This window comes from Lissotriton helveticus, chromosome 4_1, assembly GCF_964261635.1.
Source record: "Lissotriton helveticus chromosome 4_1, aLisHel1.1, whole genome shotgun sequence".
Lineage (NCBI taxonomy): Eukaryota > Metazoa > Chordata > Amphibia > Caudata > Salamandridae > Lissotriton > Lissotriton helveticus.
In genome coordinates, this window is record NC_136063.1 from 73,459,121 (window position 1) to 73,482,538 (window position 23,418).

General features: G+C 45.1%; 1 protein-coding gene across 2 annotated transcripts in view; it reads left to right on the forward strand.

The window, feature by feature from the left end:
- LOC144826960 (TBC1 domain family member 20-like) overlaps nt 1-20,887 on the forward strand; it is a 42,663-nt gene extending 21,776 nt beyond the window's left edge. For both annotated transcript variants that reach the window (XM_078685423.1, XM_078685422.1), the window contains exons 6-8: nt 2,481-2,622; nt 16,750-16,934; nt 19,962-20,887. In XM_078685423.1, coding sequence (XP_078541549.1) covers nt 2,481-2,622; nt 16,750-16,934; nt 19,962-20,214 — 580 coding nt within the window. In that variant the 3' untranslated portion in view covers nt 20,215-20,887. The remainder of the gene's footprint in view (nt 1-2,480; nt 2,623-16,749; nt 16,935-19,961) is intronic.
- The last annotated feature ends 2,531 nt before the right edge of the window (nt 20,888-23,418 follow it).

Here is a 23,418-nt window from a genome sequence, read left to right on the forward strand (position 1 = left end):
TGCCAGAGATTCTCATCTAGATGAAAGTGGTGTTAACAGTTTCCAGATATTAGTTTTGTGGAAGAAATGTTTATGTGGACACCAGTGACAAGAAAGAGATTCTCACCTAGGCGTGGATACAATGAATATTTTTTGTTGTTGCTGGAGAACAGTGACCACGAAAAGATTTTGATTTGGGTCTGGGCTGCCACATTTTGAGACGGATACATTTGTAATAGACTAATGTTATGTGATAGGTCTGTAAAGCGCCACTGCCAATCTGAAGGGTATCCTGGCGCTGAGAAGTGGGAAATTGAAGGCAGAATCAATTTTGAAACTTTTATTTAAGAAAGTACAATCGCATCACAATTGAAAGCTGAACAGAGGAGTCTGTTGAATGTATTTTTTAGAATTTATCCTGCAAGTAGTTGCATAATTACAATCCCAAGGCATAAAATTTGAATATAATTATTTTCTCTACAGGTAGCCAATGTGGCAAGTGTCTTTAGGGGCGACGTGAGCTCCGGCCAAGACCAGGGATCATGCCTGCAGGATTTGCAGCTAGCACTCAGTTTTTTTGTATTCCAATATAAAGACTGTTACAATAATCCAGTGTTGAGTAATAAATCAGTGCTTGAAAGATTAGTGTCTGGCTTTCTACTAGAAGAACATTTTTTTCTTTAACATTTTTAAAAAACAAAACATATAGACAGTCTAAGCCCCTCTTTGAAATGAAAACTGAGATTTCTTACTGAGCTTTTGCAAATTAGTAGGGTAGCCAGGTCAGAAGGCCGCCAGTTATCAGATCAGGTCGATTTGGAGTCTGTGTTTAATGTTTGAGACTTGCAGTTGATCCATTCGGCCACAGATGACAGAGAGTTTGTGAAAGATGCCAGATATGGGTGAAATGAACCGTCCAGTGGATAGCTCTGTATCAACCGCCTGCATGAGAAATAAGTAGCCAAAGGGGCAGATCGGTTGGGCCAAGGGTGCCACAGATACATTAAACCGTGTTGCACTCAAGGAGGAACCCCGAGGTAGTCCATGTTGAACTGTTTTAACAATGGAGTGGAGAACGCAAAGCAAGATGCTGAGATGGTGGTGTCTCTCGGCAGACTCTAGAAAAGGAATGGTCTTCTCTCCGGGCATTACAGAAGATCCAGCAGGGGATGGGTCATGCGAGAAGAGGAGGCTGTTCTTGTGTAAGGGCTGCCAAATGGAAGAGCTTAGGTGGAGAACGACATTTACAATGCGGTCATTACACCATGGTATGTTTACATTGCGGGCATTACAATGCAAGTCGTTACAACAACTTGCACTGGATGGCGCTCTAAGCTAAGGACTAGTATGATTTACTATTCCAATACCTTACTGTTACATAGGCTGGAGTTGGAATAGTAAATCCTACTATTCCTAAGTCCAGCGCCCTCCAGCGCAAGTCGTTGTAACGACTTGCGTTGCAACGAACGCGATGTAAAATACCGTGTTGTGAATGTATGCATTGTAACGTCATACATTTGTTTAGGTGGATGGATATGGAATAAGATTATATTACCATTGTTTACACCGTGCTACTCCTTGTTTATTCCATAGTTCTCGGAGTGCTTTATGTTCAGCGAAGTGTGTACTTGTTGGGTGGTTTTGCTTTCTGTGTCATTCTGCAGCTTCTTCATGTCTTGACCTGTACTTTGTCAGGCTGGATTGGATTGATGGCCTGAGATTGACAGGTGGAGACATACACTGCCCAACAGTAGATTACTGCCACCCCCTTCCAGCTGCACAGTGTAGTTGCAGGACAAGGATTTCTCAGCCTTGCTGCAGGCCCACAGCCAGAGAGCCATGGAAAGTGTATGCCACGGATTCCTCTCGACTCGCCTCGTGCCTCCCTTTCCATCCTCAGACACTCCTAAGTGACATCCTCACCCAACGGCCTGCTGCTTGTGCATGGCAGGCTTTGGGGCAACCTTGGGAGAATTCTGAGTTCCACAGAGACAAAAGTCCCTATCGCTCCTGATCCTTGGAGAGCGTTGCAACTCAATTTGTGTTAGACCTGAGGAATCAGTGGGTTTACTCATGGGCGGAGGGAGTGCTTGCATTCACCGATGGCAGTACCATGGGATACCCTGGTCTCCCTCTCTGTGAAATACATGAAAATTGACCGGTCCCATTGTGGAACACAACAATCTGAGGGATTGTCATGGGCTAGTTAGGGCAGGCAGCCTGCCAGAGGTCCTTAATGCACCACCACTAGGCTCCAGCGTGGACATCCGCAGTACAGGAACTGTGGTGCTGTGCTGGTGCTCGGCAGCACCTCAACAGAGCCCAGCCTCCCACCTAAATTAGGACAAAAGTATGACGGATACATGATGAAGTGGGGATTTGGAGAAGGACAAACTTCAAATCAGGCCTTGTTGAGTGAATTTTTGGTGTTGCTTTGGCTCGTGTGTCTAGTGCAGTAGCATACATGTAGAGGTGTTTTGATGCTTTATTTGTGCTTCCAGGTCAGAAGTGGGAACCATCTTCGCCCTGAGCTGGCTCATCACTTGGTACGGCCACGTGTTGAACAACTTTCACCATATCCTCCGGCTCTACGACTTCTTCCTCGCCTCGCATCCACTCATGTCCGTCTACTTTGCTGCTGTGGTAAGAGTATCTAAGTTTTAGGGGTGTGAGAAGTAGAAAAAAAGTTAACTAAAGCAGTTTTTTGTCAGTAGGAAACATGTTGCAAAATATACACTTTTGGTAAAGAAATATTTCTAAAAGGGTTTTAAGAAGATTTGAAAATGTGACATTCCTACATTTAAGCATTCTTAGGTTGGTGTACTGGAAAAATCATATTACAAATAAAGGAAATCCATCTTGTTGAGTATAGGCAGATGGTTGTGATGGGCACAAGTCATCCATCACTCCTTAAGTGAGTGAGGCCTCCTCTAAGTGTAGCAGGACCTTGTACTCTCTCCCCCTTTGTGTACTGTAGTTTTAATGGCCCTAACCACTCAGTTTCCATGGAAATACAGCAGGGCGGTGATGTGGCTGGAGGCTAGGTTAGGCGAGGTGTGGTTGATCTATAACCGGCTCCAGTAGAGCTTGGCCACTGTGCCACGAGCTCTGGCTAGAAAACCGTTGTCACCTCATGGGTTAACGTCGCAGCTGTTCTCACCGGGTGCTTAGGCAGCCGTTGGATGCTATCCAGACCCCCTCAGGATCTCCCATCCAAGTACTAACCAGGCCCAACCCTGCTTAGCTTCTGAGATTCGTGCATTCAGGGTAGTATGGCTGTAGGCCTACAACACCTGGTATTCCCACGCAGTCTCCCATCCAAGAGACCCCCTCAGGATATTGTGTCATTGACACGGCTAACACAATTTCGCAGCATGTAAATGGAAAGAAATTTTGCAGCAAATTACTGCATGATTTCCGGGCCTGGGCGTGATTTGCAATCATTACTTTTAGCACTGTATTGGTAGTAAAGTAGATATAAATGCCTCTCTATTCGTTTCTGAGATGTGCTACATAGACATGCATTTGTATAGACACCCCTTGAAGGAGCGATGGGACATGCCGATGAACCCTTCACTCTGTGGTGAAGATACACAAATATTTTCTTTTGAATTATTTACCGATAAAAGTAGCTGATGACCTGCACATGGTACAAAGAAATTGCCACAGACAGCAACAAGGGAGAAGGAAAGGATTGTTTGTGAAATTAATCGGTTTCTGCATGGTTACCAGATGACTCCGTGTCACGCGGAGGTTCACATTCCATTACATTTCATGCTCTCTCCCTCGAGTGCTGCTTCCCCATTTTAGACCCTGAGCATCCACAAAGTGTTCCTTCCTCCTCCCAACTTGTCATGTCATGTTATGCAGATTTGTAGAGCGCAGTATCACTCTGGAGGTTATCCTGGTGCTAAGCAGCAGCAGTATTCTGAAAGTCCCCCAGGGGCGCCCTTGTTGGGTCCCCAAGGCACTTTGGTATTAAAGAAGGGGCTGCAGATGCTTGTGTGTCCCCTTCTGTCATACCAATAGCGCTGGTGCACATAAATCACCAGCAATATCATCAGAGGCCGTTCCCTCATTTGCATGGGGTTGTGGCCCCATGCAAATGAGGAAATCTCTGTATTACAGATGCTGGCACAGAGGCAAAGAAGCACTTACGAGGTGCACTGGGAGTTTTCGCCTCCTGATGACAGCCCTTTGGAGGGGAGAAAAGGTGTTCCTTGAGCCCCCAGACATCCCCATGCAGGCATGTGCAGTCACTCATTGCACCCACATGCAAGGGGATCTCTAATCCCCCATAAAAGTGCAGGCGGGTTGCCGACTGCACTGTGTAAAATGGAGCGGATTCAATGCAGCGGCTCAGTTTTTCCCTTGAATGTGCTGCCCTGGGGGCAGCACAAGTATGGGGGCTGCCCTGGGGGCAGCGCACTCATCCTAATACGCACATTGTCCTTGTTAGCGCTAGGAGCACCTTTTGAAAGGTGTGCCCGGCCCAAACAAGGAAAATGCACCATATGTATGATATGGCCCCAGGTGTTAGTCTAGGCACATCTAGGGTCTGGTGGAACTACTCGAAAAGCCAGGTCTTCAGCTTCTTGCATAATTCAAGAAGTGAGGAGGACGCTCTTTATCTGTAGCAACAGGTGGTTCTATGCTTTAGGAGTGATGTAGGAGAAGGCTCGACCGCTGGCGATGGTTTACCATATGCATGAGATTTGTGTAAGTAGGAGTCCGGACGAGTGGGGGTGTCGGAAAGGTTTGTGAAAGCAGATGTGATTTTTGAGTTAGGCTGGACCAGTGTTATGTATTGCCTTGAAAGTGTGAGTGAGGAGTTTGAATTGTGCTCTTTTGTGGATGGGTAACCGGTGGAGCTCCTTCAGGTGTGGTGTGTTGTGATGTGAGAGTGGCGTGGGAAAGGGAGTGATTCTGGCTGCAGTGTTCTGAATGGCTTGCAGCCTTCTGTCCATTCCTTTCACTGCCCGTACCTTTAACAAAATATACAAATGTAGAATGCCTAGCAGCAGCATATTTGATTTTGAGCTTTGACAAAACGCGCCTCCGTGCACATTTGAATTCTTATTATTTTCTTTAAATTACTGCTCCAATTTTAGTGGCCACTTCTGGAATTAAAACAGCAGCCGTGTCATGACTCATGCACTCATACATGTCATTGCACCCTTTTTTTGCTGATGCTGCACAACATCGGCAAAAAGCATTGGAATAGTCCAAAAGGCGAGACATGGTGGCTCTGCCAATGTTTGTTAGGCGTGAACTCTATTCCAATTTCTTGAGTTGATGTGAACTGAAACTATAACTTTCGGAATGCCTTTCTTTGTAACAGTACATGCCAGAAATGGAAAATGATGTCCCCTATGGCAAGGAGTCACCTGGTAACTTTTAAGGGTTTAGCAAGCCCATGGGGGTTCGGGGGGGGGGGGAAGAGATTTAATAAAAACAATTGTGCAGCTCAGCAACCAAAGTTGCTGCTCGTCGCTAGGGAGAGAGAGCATCCCAGAGCCTTATCTCTTTCGATATGCCATTGCTGCTCTGGTGTCTAGCATTGATGTACAAATAGGCTGCCTGGCGCCTCACACACCTTTGCACTAGCGTAGGTTTTGTACTTGACATGTAGCTACCCAGACTCTCTGTTTGGAAGTTGCTTGCACATTTTCCAAACAAACCTCATCAGTTGACAGCGCCCTCTTTTTCCACCTGAGTTTGAGCTGCACTCTGGGATCCAACAGGGGTATCCTTTGGCCACCAGGATTGTAAATTGTGAACGTTCCGCTTTTTAAAACTCTTTTGGATCTCATATGGCCACATCTCCGTTTTGCGAATGGTTTAGCTTGCCCTGGGTACCTTCTGGTTCAGGCTACAGGTGGGACTGAGACTCACTCTGTTTATTGTGGTGGTAACGTGAATACTCTTCAAGTTCGGTAGGATCTAATGGAATTGTAATTTGGCAGACTGGATGTTGGTCACGTTTCTGTCTGCCAAACTCTTAATCAGGCCCTTAATTAGGACAAGATGCTTCTGCCCTAAGTATCCCTGCTTCTTGTCAGAACATTGTTGCTACTCTGAGCATTAGTGCACAGGCATTAAATGCTGCATTACCTATTCAAATATGTGGTGTACGGATGCCTTCAGTCGCACCTCGCTGGTAACTTATCACCGGGCGTCCTGGTCCTCTGTGTGTATGGCCACTCTATAAAATTATACATTTCCAACCAATAACCCGGAAGCACTGGGACCCTCACACTAAACAAAAAAATACAACGCAATGGGGGTTCCTCCGGGCAAGACTCCAGAGGCCAGCTCCAGATCCAGCGGCAGAGGATCCTAATGGGAATCTGGGAGATTCCCTTCTGCCTTGGAAGTCCAGTAGGGAGGGGACAGAGTGCAGCAACTGGACATTAAACAATCTTTAGCTCTCGTATCCTAAAGATCTTGTGTTGCCGGGTTAAGTTATTAAACAATATCGCTAGATAGGAGTAAAGTGCATGGAAGTGACCCTGAATGATGGGAGCAGTGTTAAAGGAGAACCATGATCATATATGGGAGAAATATAATAGGGTGGGTTGAGATCAGTAGCTGGGAGAGCGTAAGAGGGTGGGAGAGCATCAGTATGTATGAGACGTTTGGAGGATGTTATTCCACAATATTGTCTTTTAAGCAGCAATCTGGTAAAATTCCATGTCCAGAATATAAGTATATACAGGTTAGTACAGATTTACTTTTTATAACTTCAACCTTCATACAGTGGTCATATTCTGGACACAATATGATTGCAAGATGGTAGTTTGCCACTCAGTATCGTGACATACATGCGGGGCAGAGAGTGGCACTCAGCGGGTATGGGAGATCAGGTTTGGGGGTGGAAGTGTAGTTCGGTTTTGGGAATTGGGTTAGAGGGCGGAGAAGGGTCCGAGGAAGGGAGGAGACTTATTCATACCTGGAAAGGTTGTTACTTACATGTAATGGGAGTTAAAAGAGTGGGAGCAAGCACAAGAGTGTGGGAGTAGGATTGGTAAGAGCCTTAAGTAGTACGCAGTGGTTTAGAAGCACAGTGAGGCACTTGAACAGTGTCATCCAATCAAAAACAGACGATGTGCGGCTGAAGGACGCACTAATCCTGATGAAATCAGATTTGAACACCCTTCACAATTGATAAGACACCATAACAGTTCCACCATGGACCACTCTATACATTCACACTTTTTAACCATATAAATCTGACCCCTGGTATCTTAATTTAAGTCATGGAAAAATGTAAATGTGCAGTTCCTAAGGTGGAGGAGTGTTCAGGTCTCTTATGGATTCCCCTCACACACCCCAAAGGATGTCCTGCTTCATCATAAGGCTTGTGCTCCTCGTCGGGCCGGCGCTGCAATGCCCGACGGGCACCCGCGAAGGGGCTCTTTGCCGGAGATCTTTTTTGAAGAAGCCATATGGTGTGAGGTTATGTGGTCAGGGTAGCGAGATGAGTGTTATGTTATGTTATGTTAATAACCACTTATAGAGCGCATGTACACCCATAGGTTTCATGGCGCTGAGACTGAGGGAAGTAGCCCAAAATTCCTAGGCATAGGCTTGCTCAAACAACCAAGTCTTAAGGGCTTTCTTGAAGACAAGGAGATTGTCACAGCTCCTAAGTGACAGGGGAAGGGAATTCCAGAAAGTTGAGGCCAGATAGGAGAAGCAGCTACCTTCTTGTCATTTCCGTTTGAGTGACGGGATGTGCGGCTGAAGGATGCACTAATCCTGATGAAATCAGATTTGAACACCCTTCACAATTGATAAGACACCATAACAGTTCCACCATGGACCACTCTATACATTCACACCTTTTAACCATGTAAATCTGACCCCTGGTATCTTAATTTAAGTCATGGAAAAATGTAAATGTGCAGTTCCTAAGGTGGAGGAGTGTGGGCTGTGATTTAAAATAGGTCTAGTACTACCCTGTGTAAATAAGGTTTTTATTCTGAGGGTGCACTTTCCTAGCTAAAATGAGTGAGCCCTGTCTGGAGACAATGGTCCTACAGGGTCTGATTGGTGTAAATGGTCGACATGTTTCTTGGCTTACAGCCCCTAATGGGTCTAGCAGCAATTCATCAGGACCAGTATCTAGAAGGAAGAGAAGGTGATCCTAACGCTTACTCTACCGCAGCGCTGGTGCTATGCATCGTGGTGTCACCAGCGCTGATTATAGGGTACCAGGAAGTTTAGCCTGGAATAGTTGAGACCTAAAATGAAATAAAGTGAAAATATAAAATATTCGAGAGGACACCTGGTATTAGTCTCATACCAACCCAAACTCCTGGTAAAGTATGTAGCCACTCATTTGGTGCATATGATAAAAGTAGGCAAGTAACTGGCAAATTAAGCTCTCTGTTGGGCCAAATAGTCCTGTTGTTTTAGCACATATGGTGGTGCTCAATAACCAACCAACTTGGTTCGGACATCGGAGGGAAAGAAGTATGCCCCTAGTACACAAATTCAAGTTTTGCTGAGAGGACAATTATACTCTGTTTCGTGACCGTGTTGGTGCTGATATTTTGAGCACAAAGTGGTTTCTAAATTGACATGCATGCGAGGAATGGTGCATGACTTATGGAAGGTGTGCAGAAACAAAGCACACACTTGGTCGGTTTACAATTCAAAAGGGTCACCGTATATGTGTGGACCGAGACGGGGTGTTGAGTGCATACATTAATTTAAGTGCCAATATTCTGGGACCATCTCTGCCTTGATGGGTGATATCCCTGGCATAATGGTGATAATTCTTGGCATATTGTGGGCACCCATGAAACTTTGATGCATACGTCTGATATAAAGCTGGCCAGGCTTGAAAATGGTAAGTAAGTCTCTGCAAATACTGGGCATCCAAGACCTGCCAGAAGGTACCAACCCCTACCTGAATACTGCAGCTGGCACAATGGTGGTAATTGGCTATTTGGGGGGGATGCATTGTATGATGGTGCCTATATTGTGTATAATTCAGGCCCTAATATATTAGTGTAAATTACTGCAATATAGTAGATGTCCTTTGAACTATTGTGCACACCCAATACAGGTTATGAAAATACTCTGCATGTACTAGTTTTTCTAGCCTTTCCTTTCAGGTGATTTGATGATATGCATGGGAGGCACAATTTATCTGCAGCACACTGATATTTGGGGATCAAACTTGCATATATTAAATAAATGAAAAGGCTAGTATGTCAAGACGTGTTTTCGAAGAAGATTACATGATTTTGTTTGGGAAATTTGAGTTTACTTCTCCAAGACAATAAACTTTCAGTTGATATCAAAGTGTGATTCTTTCCAGAAACTGACAATTTGGTGTTTGATAATAAAATAACTGCAATTCATATTGAGTTGGTGAGATGTATTTGCTAATGCTTGTTCTGTGGTGTCAGAGGGCACTGCTACCATGGCTGTTCTAGTATCTTATGGCTTTTGCAGGCCTTCCGTCTTCTGTGTAGATTCAGGTTCTTAGGACAGTATGACTACTGCTGTGAGTCCTACTCATTTAAGATTTTCAAGGATGACTCAGTTTTTTTTTTTGTTTTTTTTTACCAACTTTATTCGGTTTTTCATATCGATAGAAATACCATAAAAGTTCAAACATTTAGACAAGAATACACGTTATACAATACTCCAATTAAAAATAATAATAAAATTTGATTGCTATTTATGCAATAAAACCAATTCTCATCAAGATAATATTTATACATCTTGTCAATTCATTAGATTCAGAACGCTGAATATAGACTTTGCACCAAGAAAACATGTTATCCTAAGTGTAAAAAGGTTAAGTCATTTCAGAGATTAGAGCGATGACGGATACAGAATTTAAGAAAACGGGCCATCATTTTAGCGATTGCTTCATTCTCAAGATATTGCAACGCCAAAAAAGCAGGTCGACATTGACGAAGACCCCATATTTTAAGTATTGGTAGTAACCAGCGAGTTCTAGGTATTGCATAGAATTTACAAAAAAGGGTTGTATGCATTGTCGATTGTGTAGAGATAGAATCACATGGACATAAGGTTGATATTGACGCCCACTCGTTTTGGGTAGGGAAAGAAACCATCAAATGAAACATATTAAATCTAAAACGCGTCAGCAACATTTTTTCAAATTGGGTTAAACTGAACATCAAATAAGTTTCAATAGAAGACACAGTCTGAACTTGCAGGGCTTGTTGGACAGCGGGTTTCCCTATCTCCTTTAACAGGCGTATTTGGTCTAAGTGTGCCAAACAGGCTTGTTTTAAATCCGCCTTTGAAATCTCGATTAAAAAGGCCTTGACATATGTTAACCATTTTATTTTTCTACAATGATCGAGTGACTGGATGTCTTGAATAATTGATCTTGTTAGATGACATTGTTCTGTTACCCAAATTTGACGCCACAACATTACGGGCTGTATTTTTAAAATGTCTGATATATATAGTCCATGCCCAGTTCCAGGTGGCAGGCGTATGTGGAGGTGCTCTTCGTTACACCCAGCAAATATCTGGCAAAAGAGTTTTCTATTATTTGCAGTTCATCCACGTTCGCCAGGCCCCATATCCCGGCTCCATATGTGGCGGTGCTGACGCATTTAGCGTTATATATTTTTAAAAGCTCCGTTAGTGGTTTCTGTCCCAGTTTTTGTGCAAACGATTTTAGTGCAGTTGTTGCTCTTAGAAAAGCTAATTTCCTTGCATTAATCGCTGGCTTCCATTTGAATTTATCGTCCATTACAATTCCCAGATATGAATATGTTGTGGTTCTATCCAATGCCTCACCTTTTACAAACAATCTTCTGGTCTTACTGGTTTTCTTGCCTGCATGCATGGTGTATGTTTTTTTAACATTAAGTGTCAGATTCAGGCTATTCATGAAGGCACAATATTTGTCTAGTGCTCGCTGCAGCTCAACAGGGGTTCTAGCTAAAATAACCGCGTCGTCAGCGTACAGCAACGCTGGTATCTGCCGACGACCGATTAAGGGAAGATCTTTGCTCTCTTCCAGCATAGCCGTCTCTAACCCATTGGTATACAGAGTAAATAAAAACGGGGCCAGAACACATCCCTGTCTGACCCCCTTTTCTACTCTGAAACTTTCTGTAAGCTGTCCCTTGGTCCCAAACCTTACTCTTCCGGTTGTGCTGGTGTACAATTCCCGTAAGAAATCCACAACCGGAGGGTCCACACCCATAGCAGTAATGATCTTCCACAACTTCGAGTGTGCCACACAGTCGAATGCTGAGGATAAATCAACATAGACCATGTGGAGTGCTGACCCCTTGGCCTCCACATATTTTCCTGACAGTAAAGACAGGTTTAATGCCTGATCTACTGTGCCTAGCCCCTCACGAAACCCATATTGTATTTCCGAAATGATGTTATGAGATGTTGTCCAGTCCTGGAGACGCTCGAGAAGAATCCTCCCTGCCATCTTCCCGAGTGAGTCCAGGAGGGATATCGGTCTATAACAGGATGGGCTATTTCGATCTCCTTTTTTAAATATGGGGACTAGTATTGAGGTTTTCCAGGTTTTTATTAAACCCTCATCAATGGTGGCATTTAATACGTTGGTCAATAGCGGGGACCAGAGGTCTACCAGATGTTTAAAAATGTCCACTGGGACTCCGTCCGGGCCTGGGGGTTTTCCTGATTTCGAAGATCTAATTGCCTTTTGTACCTCTACGTGGAGAAAGTGCAATTTTATGGGGAATACCACCTCTGGCGAGTAATCTATGCACTCCGTTCCTTCATTATTTTCATCGCTAAATACTTTAGAAAAGTGACTGACCCAGTCGCTGTCACTGATTGCGATATCAATGGAAGGTTGGTCCTCTTTGGGTGCTAGGAAAGGGGATCTGACAATTTGCCAGAAAGTTGCACTATCCTTTAGTGCTGTGCTTTTACTTAAACGCTCCCATAAATCCGCTTTTAATTCTTGTTTTCTTATTTTCAGAGCCATAGCATATTCTTTTCTTAGCCTGATGACCTCTCCCCTATCTCTTTTTTTCTTACTTAGGGCTGTTTTAAGTTTTGTATAAGCTTTGGTGCAGGCCGGACTAAACCAGCCTTTTTTAGCTCTGATTTTTTGTTTACTTGTTCTAGTAAGTTCCTTTTTTATATTTTGTGAGATATTATTGAAGCTGGCCAAAACCTCTCTGGGGTTGGTGCTTAAATTTAGGCAGTTTAATATGTCTGCTTGATTTTGCCTAACTAATTTTGCAGTTACAGCTCCGCTGTCTATGTTTCCCCATTTTAGTGTGAACCCACTCGTGGATCCTAGTTCTAGCTCTTGCTGATCTAGGATACTCATTAGGGGAAGAGATTTATTGGAATGTAGATCTCGTATAGCAATGACAGTTGGAAAGTGATCACTCAATGAATTTTTAACTACATTGAATGAAACGATGTTAGAACCTTTCCATGATGAGATCAGAATATAGTCTATTATGCTCGACAGGCCTCTACCGTTAAATGTTGGCGAGAAAGGTACTGGGAGAGTCTTTATTTCATTAGCAAAACCTAGGTCCAATTCTGTCATGATCTCATTCATTTTCTCGCCCTCAGTGGAGTGCAAAAAGTGTGTTATTCCGTTACCTACATAATCTTCTATTCCACATCCATCTGTGTTGTTAATTCTACACAGATGGAGATTGAAATCGCCACCCCACAATATAGTACATGACTGTTTAGCATGGCATACTCTCAAATCTTGGAGGGCTAGGGAAATCTCAGAGAGGATATTCATCAGATCATCCATATTCAGGTTATTATAGAAGTTTACTATGGCATATACGTTTTGTTTAGTTCTTTTGAGAAGTATTAGGTGGTAATTCTCTTCCAATTTTAAAGAGGAAATATTATCGCATTGTAAGGTGTTTGCTATGTAAGTAATTAAACCACCCTTACCTCTTCCAGATGGTGATTTTTTTGCTGGAGAGAAAAAAGTCTTATAACCTATTATATGTATGGGATCAGGAGCCCATGTTTCCTGAAGGCAGATGATATTACTCAGGCTAACCTGGTTCAGGAAAATAGGATTTGTCTGCTTAGCAGAAAGACCAGCTATATTCCAAAACGTAAAATGAATTAGAGAAATGGGCAGATTTGACTTAGAGGGTATTAATGTATTTGTTAAGTTAGAAATGATACTCAGATTTGAATGAGAGGAAGTTGAGTTGTCCAAAACATTCTGACTGTATTGCAGGGGAGTATTAAAAGTGTGCTTGTTTAGAGGAAGTACTATGTTTTTGTCCTCAGCAGCTGGAATGCAAGATAATTGTGTTTTTCCATTGCTTTCACTGTGTCCGTCCATTGCTTTTGGCTGATCAGAAGTCAGTCAGTCATTAAAATCCAGGCCGGACAATGCACTGAATCTATTATATGTCGGGATATTATAAAAGTTACCTGGTGGAGCGACAAATTGTCGCCAGCGAGAATCTCTATTCTCATGATGTGGCGTTGTTAATAGGTAAGGATGGGCAGTCTGATGTACACGAGTTGGGCCCTGAGACCATTGTGCGGGGCCACTAGGATAATTGAAGTTTGAATTTTGGTGAAAAAAAGGTGTATTATTTTCCGGTAAAAAATGCTGGTCGTAAAAAGAAGTGATCTGATTTGTTGCCACCGATGGTTGAGTGGAAATCAGATGTCTGTAGAAATACCCCAGGGGAAGAAGGGTGGTATTAAATTCCCAAGTGGAGGGAGGAGGTGCCCTGGCCAGGGTCTTTTCAGCCCACGTCGGGTTTTTAAAAGTAACCGTGATACAATCCCCCTCGAATTTTTTCCTTAGAGGGCCTATCCAGCCTGCTCTCTGGGTATGAGTGATTTCTCCAAAGCTTTCCGTTGGAAAGCTACAGTTGTTAATCAGCCAGTGTAACGTTTTGTTTTTTAAGGAGGAAGGAGTCTCGTCCTGGTCATTTCTGAGTTTTGGTACATTGACCAGGACCAGCACATATGCCCCACACTCAGGTGGCAGGTTGATACGAGAAGGTATCTGCCTCGAGTTGTACGGGGGGTCTTGAGTTGCCCGATGCCTTTGGAATATTGGGAATGTGTCACTACGTTGATTTGATGTTTTTTTGCCACTTTGAGACAATGTTTGTAACTTTTCAGCCTGGGTGCTTATGTGTTGGCTGTTTGTATCGATTCTAGGAATTGGGCTACTTATTGAAGCATGTTTCTTCGTAGCCGTTATTTTGCTTAAAGATGGGGCAGGTTTTAATTTAAGCGACGGATCGAGGGCTGGAGAGTCCTTTGATGTGGGTAGTATAGGGTTACTAGCACTTATCTTTAAGCTGGTGGTGGCTGCCGAAACAACGCTATCAGCTTTTTTATTATAGGCTGTAATTTCTTCCAGTTGTTTCTCGATACGGGCAAGCCTGGATTCAATTGGTGACATAAAGATACTTAAAAGGTCACCGAATCTTTCCACTAATTGGTCATTTCCTATAATAGTTTCAGGCATATCTGTATTCGCCAGTTGGTTCTCATGAGTAACTTTACTTGATGTATCTCTGGGTATGTTAGATCCCCTAGCGTTTAAATGGTTATTTTTGCCTTTCCTATATTGGCCTTTTGGCAAAATGTGTTTTTTAACAGCAGGACGATTAAGATGGATTAGTTGCTTTGTTTGCTTTCTAATGGCACCTTTGTGCCGAGCTTTAGAATGCCTATCATTATTTTCATCTATGATCTCCGGTGTAAAGTCTATTTGTAAATCTGGCGTTCTCTCTAATTCACTGCATGTATCGAGATCTGAGTCATTTAAAGGATTTGTGGCCGATAAATTGACCACGTTGGGTATAGTTTGAGGGTCAGGTCGAATTTCATGAGTGGGATCTATTTGTGTGTTACTGTCTGTGTTTCTCGATCTTACTGGGGTTGTTGCAGTCATTATAGATCCAAGAGAAGAGCGTTTCGCATTTTCTAGGTCTAACGAGACCCTATGCTCAAGAATTGAAATGCTAAGGTCAATGGCGTCATTTGTCCTTTTTATGAAGCTGTCTATTGGACCAATAACGGTAGCCCCCCCAGCCGCTGTCTTACTTCTGCTACTTCTAGTGGACATGTTAAAGCAGTTTTTTACTTTGTTTTTGCCTAAATCAGGTACTTCTAGTTGCCAGTTACCCCTCAAAAACAATTTTATAACAAAAAGTCGGAGAAAGTCTTACTTGCTTGTAGGGGACAATTTGGTAGGGGGGTGGACCCAACCCGACCTCCTCGTCCTCTGAGGACCTCAGAGGGCCCGCCCTTTGCCCGAGCTTAGCCCCGGGCGCTCCCGCCCAGCGGGATTCTCAATTACTTATATACGTTGAACCGTTGAGGTAAGGGTGGGGCGGGGCGGTCAGGGAGAGCGGGCCAGGTGTGGCGGCCTCGGGGTAGTCGGGACTCCTGGGAAATTGAGTCCCGGTCCCAGCGCTCACAGCCCTGCAGCCCTGTCTGGCACCCAAGTTGGCTCCCAAAGTCCGGTGACCTCAGCAACAACGATGCGGGACCCGCGGAGCGGGTTCCGCGAGAAGTAAAGGTATTCCTCCGTGTAGATGGCAGCAAAAGTCTCTGTTGGCGTCCCACTCTCCAGGCAGCAGGCAGAGCTTTAAGTAAGGTAAGGGAGGGGCGGGGCGGTCAGGGAGAGCGGGCAGGTGTGGCGGCCTCGGGGTTGCCGGGACTCCTGGGAAATTGAGTCCCGGTCCCAGCGCTCGCAGCCCTGCAGCCCTGTCTGGCACCCAAGTTGGCTCCCAAAGTCCGGTGACCTCAGCAACAACGATGCGGGACCCGCGGAGCGGGTTCCGCGAGAAGTAAAGGTATTCCTCCGTGTAGATGGCAGCAAAAGTCTCTGTTGGCGATGACTCAGTTGGATTAGCATTTAGATCCTTTCTACCTTTACTGTCAAGAGCCTTGTATTGTTAGTCCTGAGCCTTTCATGTCTCCACTGTGCCCTTTCTAAGTGGGTTTAAAGCGTGGCCGGCAGTCTACTTGGAAGGGCTGGATGGAAAAATGAAAGGAAGTGTCATGTAAAAGTGAAGGAAGATCCAAAAAAGATTGTAATAACTAATAGGCTATGTGAAATGCCCTACTAGGTGTCGGAGACTGCGGCCGAAGTCCATGGCATTTTAGCCTAATATTAGTTATATTGTGCTGAAAATGCACAGTTTTATCAGTATTTGTCAGAGTTGTCTAGTGGAGGATGAACCCGTAAACCCCTCCCAATCCCCTCGCCACCCGGGGACGATCAGTCTAGCTCGGCACACAATGTAAGTTCTGGACTATTTTTCTGAATCTGTGGCACATTATGGTCTAATTGAACCTGTGCCTTCAATTTGGGTTCCCATCTAAAATGTGTCTTCAGACTGCTTCAGTCGCTGCTGTCTACAGCTGCCCTATATGTCGTCCCTTGTGTTAAAAGTTCAACAGCTGTGACTGACCATGTTGTCCCATCAGGAGTATTTGGCACAAAAGCTTGCCTCTGCCACGGGTTGCACTCGATACCCTGGCACAAACCTTTGATGCTAATGTATCTGGGCATCCTGTGGCACTGATGCAGGTCTTCCTGGTGCTCGACCACCAGCCGGGGTGAACTAAATGATGATCAGTCACAATCCGGTGACTCTGGTGAGGACAGATCTTCTCCATTGAGAGGTCTAGTCCCACAGGAGACAAAAGGTACATGGTGATAAGTGACACATGGAGACTCTGCTGAGGAGCGGGTGTCTGTTCTTACAATAATGGTGTTGCATGTTTCATTTCTTGCAGATTGTGCTCCACCGGCAGCATGAGGTGCTGCAGTGTGAGTGTGACATGCCCAGCGTGCACCACCTGCTCTGTGGGATCCCCCAAGACCTGCCCTATGAAGCACTCATCGCGGAGGCGGAACATCTGTTCGCACAGCACCCGCCTTCGGTGCTGGCCAAGCAGGCGGCTTTGCAGCATCGGAAAAGGTGACTCTCTGGGTGCACAGATGCCATTCTGAACCTACTCTAGTGCAGCCGTCTGTGGGAATGAACGCAAAGCGTGTGATATGATTGTGTTACATTCACAAGTGATCTGTGTACGTGAAAGTGTGTGTGCCCATGTACCCACAGGCGTAAATGGGTGGTGCATTCGTCTTTCTCATACTCTATTCTTTCAGACATTGCTATTCCCCTCTTCACTCCCCCACTCTCTCTTCTTCTGTCTTTTATTCTGGTTGGTTACTGTTTTGTTTTTGAACCTGAGTCACAATTTCACACCTTATGACCTACAACATCTGGAATTTGCTTTTCATAACATAATCCTGGCTACCACACACACACCCTTCTTATGTCTTAGAAGACACTTACCTAGATGATTTTACCAATACTCTCCCAAAAACTGATCTGAAACAACTGTGAAAAAGTCAGACTGTACAACAATTATAAGAAAATGAACAAATTGGGTAGGGGACTACCCATCCTTAAGACAAATGCTGCCAGAAGGATTGTAATATAATAATACCTCAATCTGTATAGTTCCCGCAAGCAATTGGTGCCCACTCTCGGGGCCAATCGTCCAAAAGACCCCAACATTTGCAAGATGCAAGACAAAGTGAGAAGCACACAAATGTATATGAGTCAAAAAAGGAACATTTCTCATGCGGGAAAGTTACCTGAAAAAAGTAAAGAAGCAGAGTTACATCAATGTTACAACAAAGGAGCTGGACATTTCAAAACGTTAGGCTTTTTTAGAAAATGTATATTTTACTTATTTTCTTTCATTAAAAGCTGGGACAAGGATACAGCCAATGTGTTTCATTCCCTAAACATAGTGACTTCTTCAGGACAGAAACTTCCATTGCGTTTCTCCATAGCACACCACAAGTAGACATCCTTGGCATTGTTTGCAAGAAAACTTTAGATTAGAACATGCAATCTCTTCTCCATGTTATCTGTGCCTGCCAGTCACAAACACCTTCGTCAACTTCACCTTTATATTGGGACTTTTCGGTTTTCATTACCTCCATCACAATCTGCAGCCTTTTCCTGGGGGTCATTATCTACTGGAAAACCATAACACCAAACACCTGGCCCATCAGCCAAGCTAAGACCTTGTATCTCACCACCTCCACTCTCCTAACATAACACACAGGATCTGAACACCTTACCGACCTAACCTGCTTAGATCCCTATCCTCAAGAGACCACCGTGACACCCCCTTCCACTCATTCCAAAATGTTTGGTTCCTCAAAGGCTGACTAAATACTAAAACAAGAATCACCAGCTCCTTGAAAATGGTCCCTCATAGCTCACCCAGCCACCCACCTCACTCTCCTAGTCCCTCCGTTGTTGAACTTCAACTCTCTTCTTGAAAAGGTTAGCAGCACCCTTGACACAGCCGGTAAACCCTCTCAAAGCTACCTCAAACGAGTAACAATCAAACCTACACCTAGAGCCTGCTGGTCTACCAAAGCAAGCAACACCTGCAGAAGAGAAGTCTGCAGCACACATGAGGCCACAGCTGGTAAACCCTCTCAAAGCTACCTCAAACGAGATACAATCAAACCTACACCTAGAGCCTGCTGGTCTACCAAAGCAAGCAACACCTGCAGAAGAGAAGTGTACTACACCACGTTGTGCTAAAAGCGGCTAGAGGCGAACCTGATATCAACCAAGTGTAAGCTGACTAGGTCACCCTAGATATAATCTCTTAGGAAAACAATGAGAGCCAATCACTACTTTAAGCAGTGGACCAATGTAGTAAACTCCAAGCTCCCCCATACATCCCTCAGTCTGTCCATAGATGCACGCATCCGTGAGTCTTTGATGGAAATGATACCGCTTGTATGGCAGTGCATGGAAAGCTCCTGTGATCATACAGGGAAACTACGTTAACTCACCAAATGCAGTGCACCCGGCTCTATCAAAGCGTTATCAGCCAATCTCTGGTGACTTCAATCCTGTATCTGGCGCATTCAGATATAGAGGTGCAGCGGAACCCCAGCAAACGGTCTGTCTTCAGCAGCATCTCTGTAAGGCCACTTATCCAGTGCTTCCTCTTGGTTATATGTGGCTAGCAGGTTTCTCTACCTCACTGAGTATTCCAGCTGCTTTTACATGGACTTGCACTCTCCTGGTGCCATCTTTTCCTTATCTACAAACTCAGTTCCTTCCTCCCAGTTTTTGAGCTATGGTACAGACCCTCATTCATTTGCATGTAGTCAGGGGAAATGCACTATACCCAGGGTTTCTGAACACTGCACTAGTGCACCTGACTGCAACCTCCAATGCAGTGAGCAAACTGGATTAGATGAGGATCATCCTGAGATTTTGGACCAGTTCTTACCTTCTCTTTATCTGCTTCCTTTAGCCGCCTATGGCTCTCTGGTGTCTTTGTTGAGGTGGCATTTAGGAAATGAAAGCTTTGCTTTGGGGCAGCATTCTCCTCCAGTATCCGGTCTGAACACAGGCACACAGACTTTTCAAACACGAGACTGGGGGTGCCTGAAATGAGGACGCCCGCGTTCAATCAGGGCTTCATGGGTTCTCTAGAGGTCCCAATGTTGATTGTTTCACTCTAGTAGTTGTAACAGTGTTTTAGAAGATGCCTTCTTTCTGCAGGTGCGCTCTCATAAGTCAGAATGCATAAAATACATAAAAACATGTTTAAGAAATGGTCAGTTGCATTTATAATCATATACATCTGGATGTGTGTGTTTGTGTACATGTGCCTTGACCGTTCCAAATTCTGTGCTTTTTTGTGGTTATTGGTGCCTCTCAACATCTGATTGTTCATAATATTGTGTGTCTGCTTGTATGTGTGTGTGTGTATAATAATTACTTTTTCTTATGCCTACATGTGTGGGTGTATGATCACGTGTGCATGTGCTGTTTGTAATACTGATTCTCATAGTCTGACAATGTACAGTTTGTGCATGCGTATGTGTGTGCACTTGAGTATAACGGAGCGGAACCCCCTCTCTAAATCCGCCCCCTTCTCTCTTCCTGCTGCAGTATCGCTATCGCCTCCTTCCAAGAACTCCAAAAAGCCACTTTGCACCAGCGTCCAGATGCCATTCTGCGGCAAGAGCGTCTCCACCAGACCTTGCACCCTGAAGACCGACTCGCAGTCCTGCCTGCCACGGGGAACAATTCCTTGGTCAAGATGGCTGTCTGGGGTATATCTGCAACTTTGGGAGCTGCAGCACTAGCTGTGGCACAGACTGCCATGGAGTGGGCACCAGAGTTTCTACTCCAGCTCTTCTAGACACTAGAACTTGTGCCTGTCAGGGGCCACCACAGTGAAGGTGTCTCCGATAACCAAGAAGAAGGTAGGAAAGTCCCTTCTCCAACTCTTAAGAACTCTGGACTCAACCATATCAAGAGCTGGAATGCTGGTGGCTTCACCTGTCTAAAAGTACTCTCTAGATTTCACTCCACAGCTTTTTTTTTATCCACTAGAACATGTGCCAACGCCAGCGTCCACCATCATGATGGTGTCACTGATCACCCTGAGTCTGTGCCAACATTCCTGCTACAGCTCTTCAGCACTCTGGGCTGTGATTCCTCCAAACTGGAAGCTGGCACACCAAAGTGACCCCAACTGCTTTCAAGTGGGCAGCTGATTTCCTACTGCTTCTTTTCTAGCCACTAAAATCTGTGCCTTGTCAGGGTCCACTTTGGTGATGGTGCCACTGATCACTGCGAAGTGGGTGCCAACGTGTCTGCCTCAACTCAACACTCTGGACTTTCTGCCCCTCACCTGCTGGCATGCCTGCGGTGCCCTAACTGCCTACAGGTGGCACCGGAGTTCCTGCCTCAACTCTTCTACACAAGGAATATACTACTTGAGCTCTGCAGACTGTGGGTGATGTTGAAACATTTTGGTAAAGCTTGAAGGATGGGCATTTTTCTTGTTATATTTATTTAAAGATATGAAATCATAAAAACCTAAATATGTTTTTTCACTAATCCGCCAACGGAGGTCAAGAAGTTTGTTTTGCAATACGTACCCGCATGTCACTCAACCCTTTGTTGTACCTTTGGAGTGCCAAGACTCTTGCACCACCTGCTGGTGGTGGCAGCATTTTTCGTGTCCAAGCCTCCCAGGGGCTGTGGCAGGACTCATGACCCGTGTTATTTGCATGCAAGGCTGGATGTTCAGCTTGGTCTCCTGGACAGGGTGCAGTTCAAAGCACAGTTATGGAATATGTAATTCTGGGTCAAGACCAGGGGTCTGATTATGCTGCTCTTTCTTTACTTTATTTTTTGCAGCAGTCAATCAGAACTTTAAACTGAACACCTACAGTCACATGTACTAATCATAGAGCCCTCAGCCCTATATAACCCCAAAACGGTATCTTATGTCCTCTTTCTTTGCTGATATGCAGCCAGTTAAGTGTTTCATCCCTTTTTTGTGTTTTGCTTAAAATGTATTGGTGATTGTATTTGGGATTATACTGTTTACCACTGTGCTAGCGTTTGCATTTCAGGACACCACGTGTCCAGTGCGCCTTCGTCCTGATTTGTTCTTTGCGTTATTGCCTTTATATTGGTGGCTGCTTCGCGCCTTTGCTGCCCTGATTAAGAGCGCTCTGTCCTCCTGGCTCTGCCACCGAGCCCTTTTTATTGGAGTGGGAGCAGGGATGCACTGTCCTGCTGGCCGAGCAGTCCTCTTTCAATTTCTTCGCAGGCCAAGTGCACGCATCTGCACCTTTTTTTCTGCCAGCTCATTCAGTGCGGCTTTGTTGAACACGTCAGTGGCACGTAAAATCACGCCTGTACCTCTGGCCCTGTGCTCTCCCCAGTGACGACCTGGTTGGAGTTACCTCCAGAGTTGTATTAATTAGTTGTGAGGCTTTCTTGCCTATAGTTCTGTAGGCTGCTCCCTCCACACTTTATTGGTGCTTCTGTGCCACCTTGGGGTCTTGATAAAGTGTTTTGCACTCCCCCTTTTGAAGCTCCTTTTCCCAGGGGTGATTTTCCTCCCCTGAGGTGCTACTGTAACTACCTGGGGGCCTTCTGGCTATGTATGATCCATTTGAAGAGATGACCCGAGGGATCTTTGGACAGGACTTGGTGGAAGTTCTGGAATCTAGGGTCCAGCAGCCATTGAATAAGGCTTTGGGACCTCTTACTAGACACCTGCATGGCTATGCAAGCCAGCAAGGGTGGATCCCTGCACCTCCCTCGATAACTGGTGATGATGATGCCAACCCCCTGCCCCCCCCCCCCCAGCAAGACCAGGGGGAGCTCTGCACAGCAAAGGGACTCCACTATGCTGCCTTTGAATAACTTGTTTTCAGTGCTCTGCCTATTTAGCCCTAGCCACCATTGCAGAAACTTGGGGATTCTAATTCTACTAGCTCCGATAGCGTGGACCATGACAACAAACGTGGTTTCAGCAAATGTATGTGCATGACGCGCCACAGAAAGTCTCAGAACCACCCCAAGGTGCTCGAGTTTGAACGTGGGACTTCATCCACCGACGTTCCACCAAGTGGCTTCCCCTACAAGAAGTGGCTGATTATGGTCAGTCCCACTTCTGCCATGGTTTTGTTAAGGATGTCGGGGTCTGACTATGCTCTGAGTGTCCCATTTCGTATCTCCCCGGCAAAGGGACCAATACCCCTGAAGTGGACTCCACTTTGGTCACATCCCTCAAGAAATACTCTAAATATCCCAGGAAGGGACTGGACTGTGCCTGGTGCAATTGCTAGGATAAATTAATAGAAGTCACTGGTCCTCTCACCAAGATGCTGGAGTTGACTTTCCAAGCCAAGGATTTGGCGATCCACCATCGACCCCGACAACTTAGTGGATTGAGGATCAGAGAGCCATGTGTCAGCTTGGCAATGAAAATTGTGCAATATCCACTGAGCCTAGACGCTCCGTACTTTTGAAAATTGACCCCAAACTCAATGCAGCTTGCATCTTCGCATGAGGATCCGGTGGTACAGGGTCTCCTCTTTGGGGCTCTGTTATTTAAGGAGCTATCCAAATTAGTTGCAATGTGTAACACTCCTGGCAAAGCCCAAGGATCTCTCAAGAAGGTGTTCCGCCAATCCCTTTTTGGCAGGACTGGCCATTTCAGAGGTTGCGCATTCGGCTGGGCTTACTACCAAGACCTGCAATGTGATTACAACCAGGTGCGGGACAAGACTCTTCGTACAACCCCACCTTCTACCCTTCTCGCGCCTGTGGTGACAGGAACTGCTTCAGAAAAGGGCGGTTAAGGTAGCTCAAGGAACCACCCGGAAGTCCGGAGCCACAGATGAGACTTTTATCTCTCTCCGAGGTCTCTTTGGGGGTCGGAAGCAGTCTTTTCCTACATAATTTGACAAATGTTAGCCCAAGACTCATGAGTCGTTGAGTCCCTACAAGGTACAGATTGCCGTTTTACAACACCCCCTTTCAGGGTTCCTCCAAACAAGAGCGAGATTTCATCACTTCGTGGAGAAAGTGGCCATCT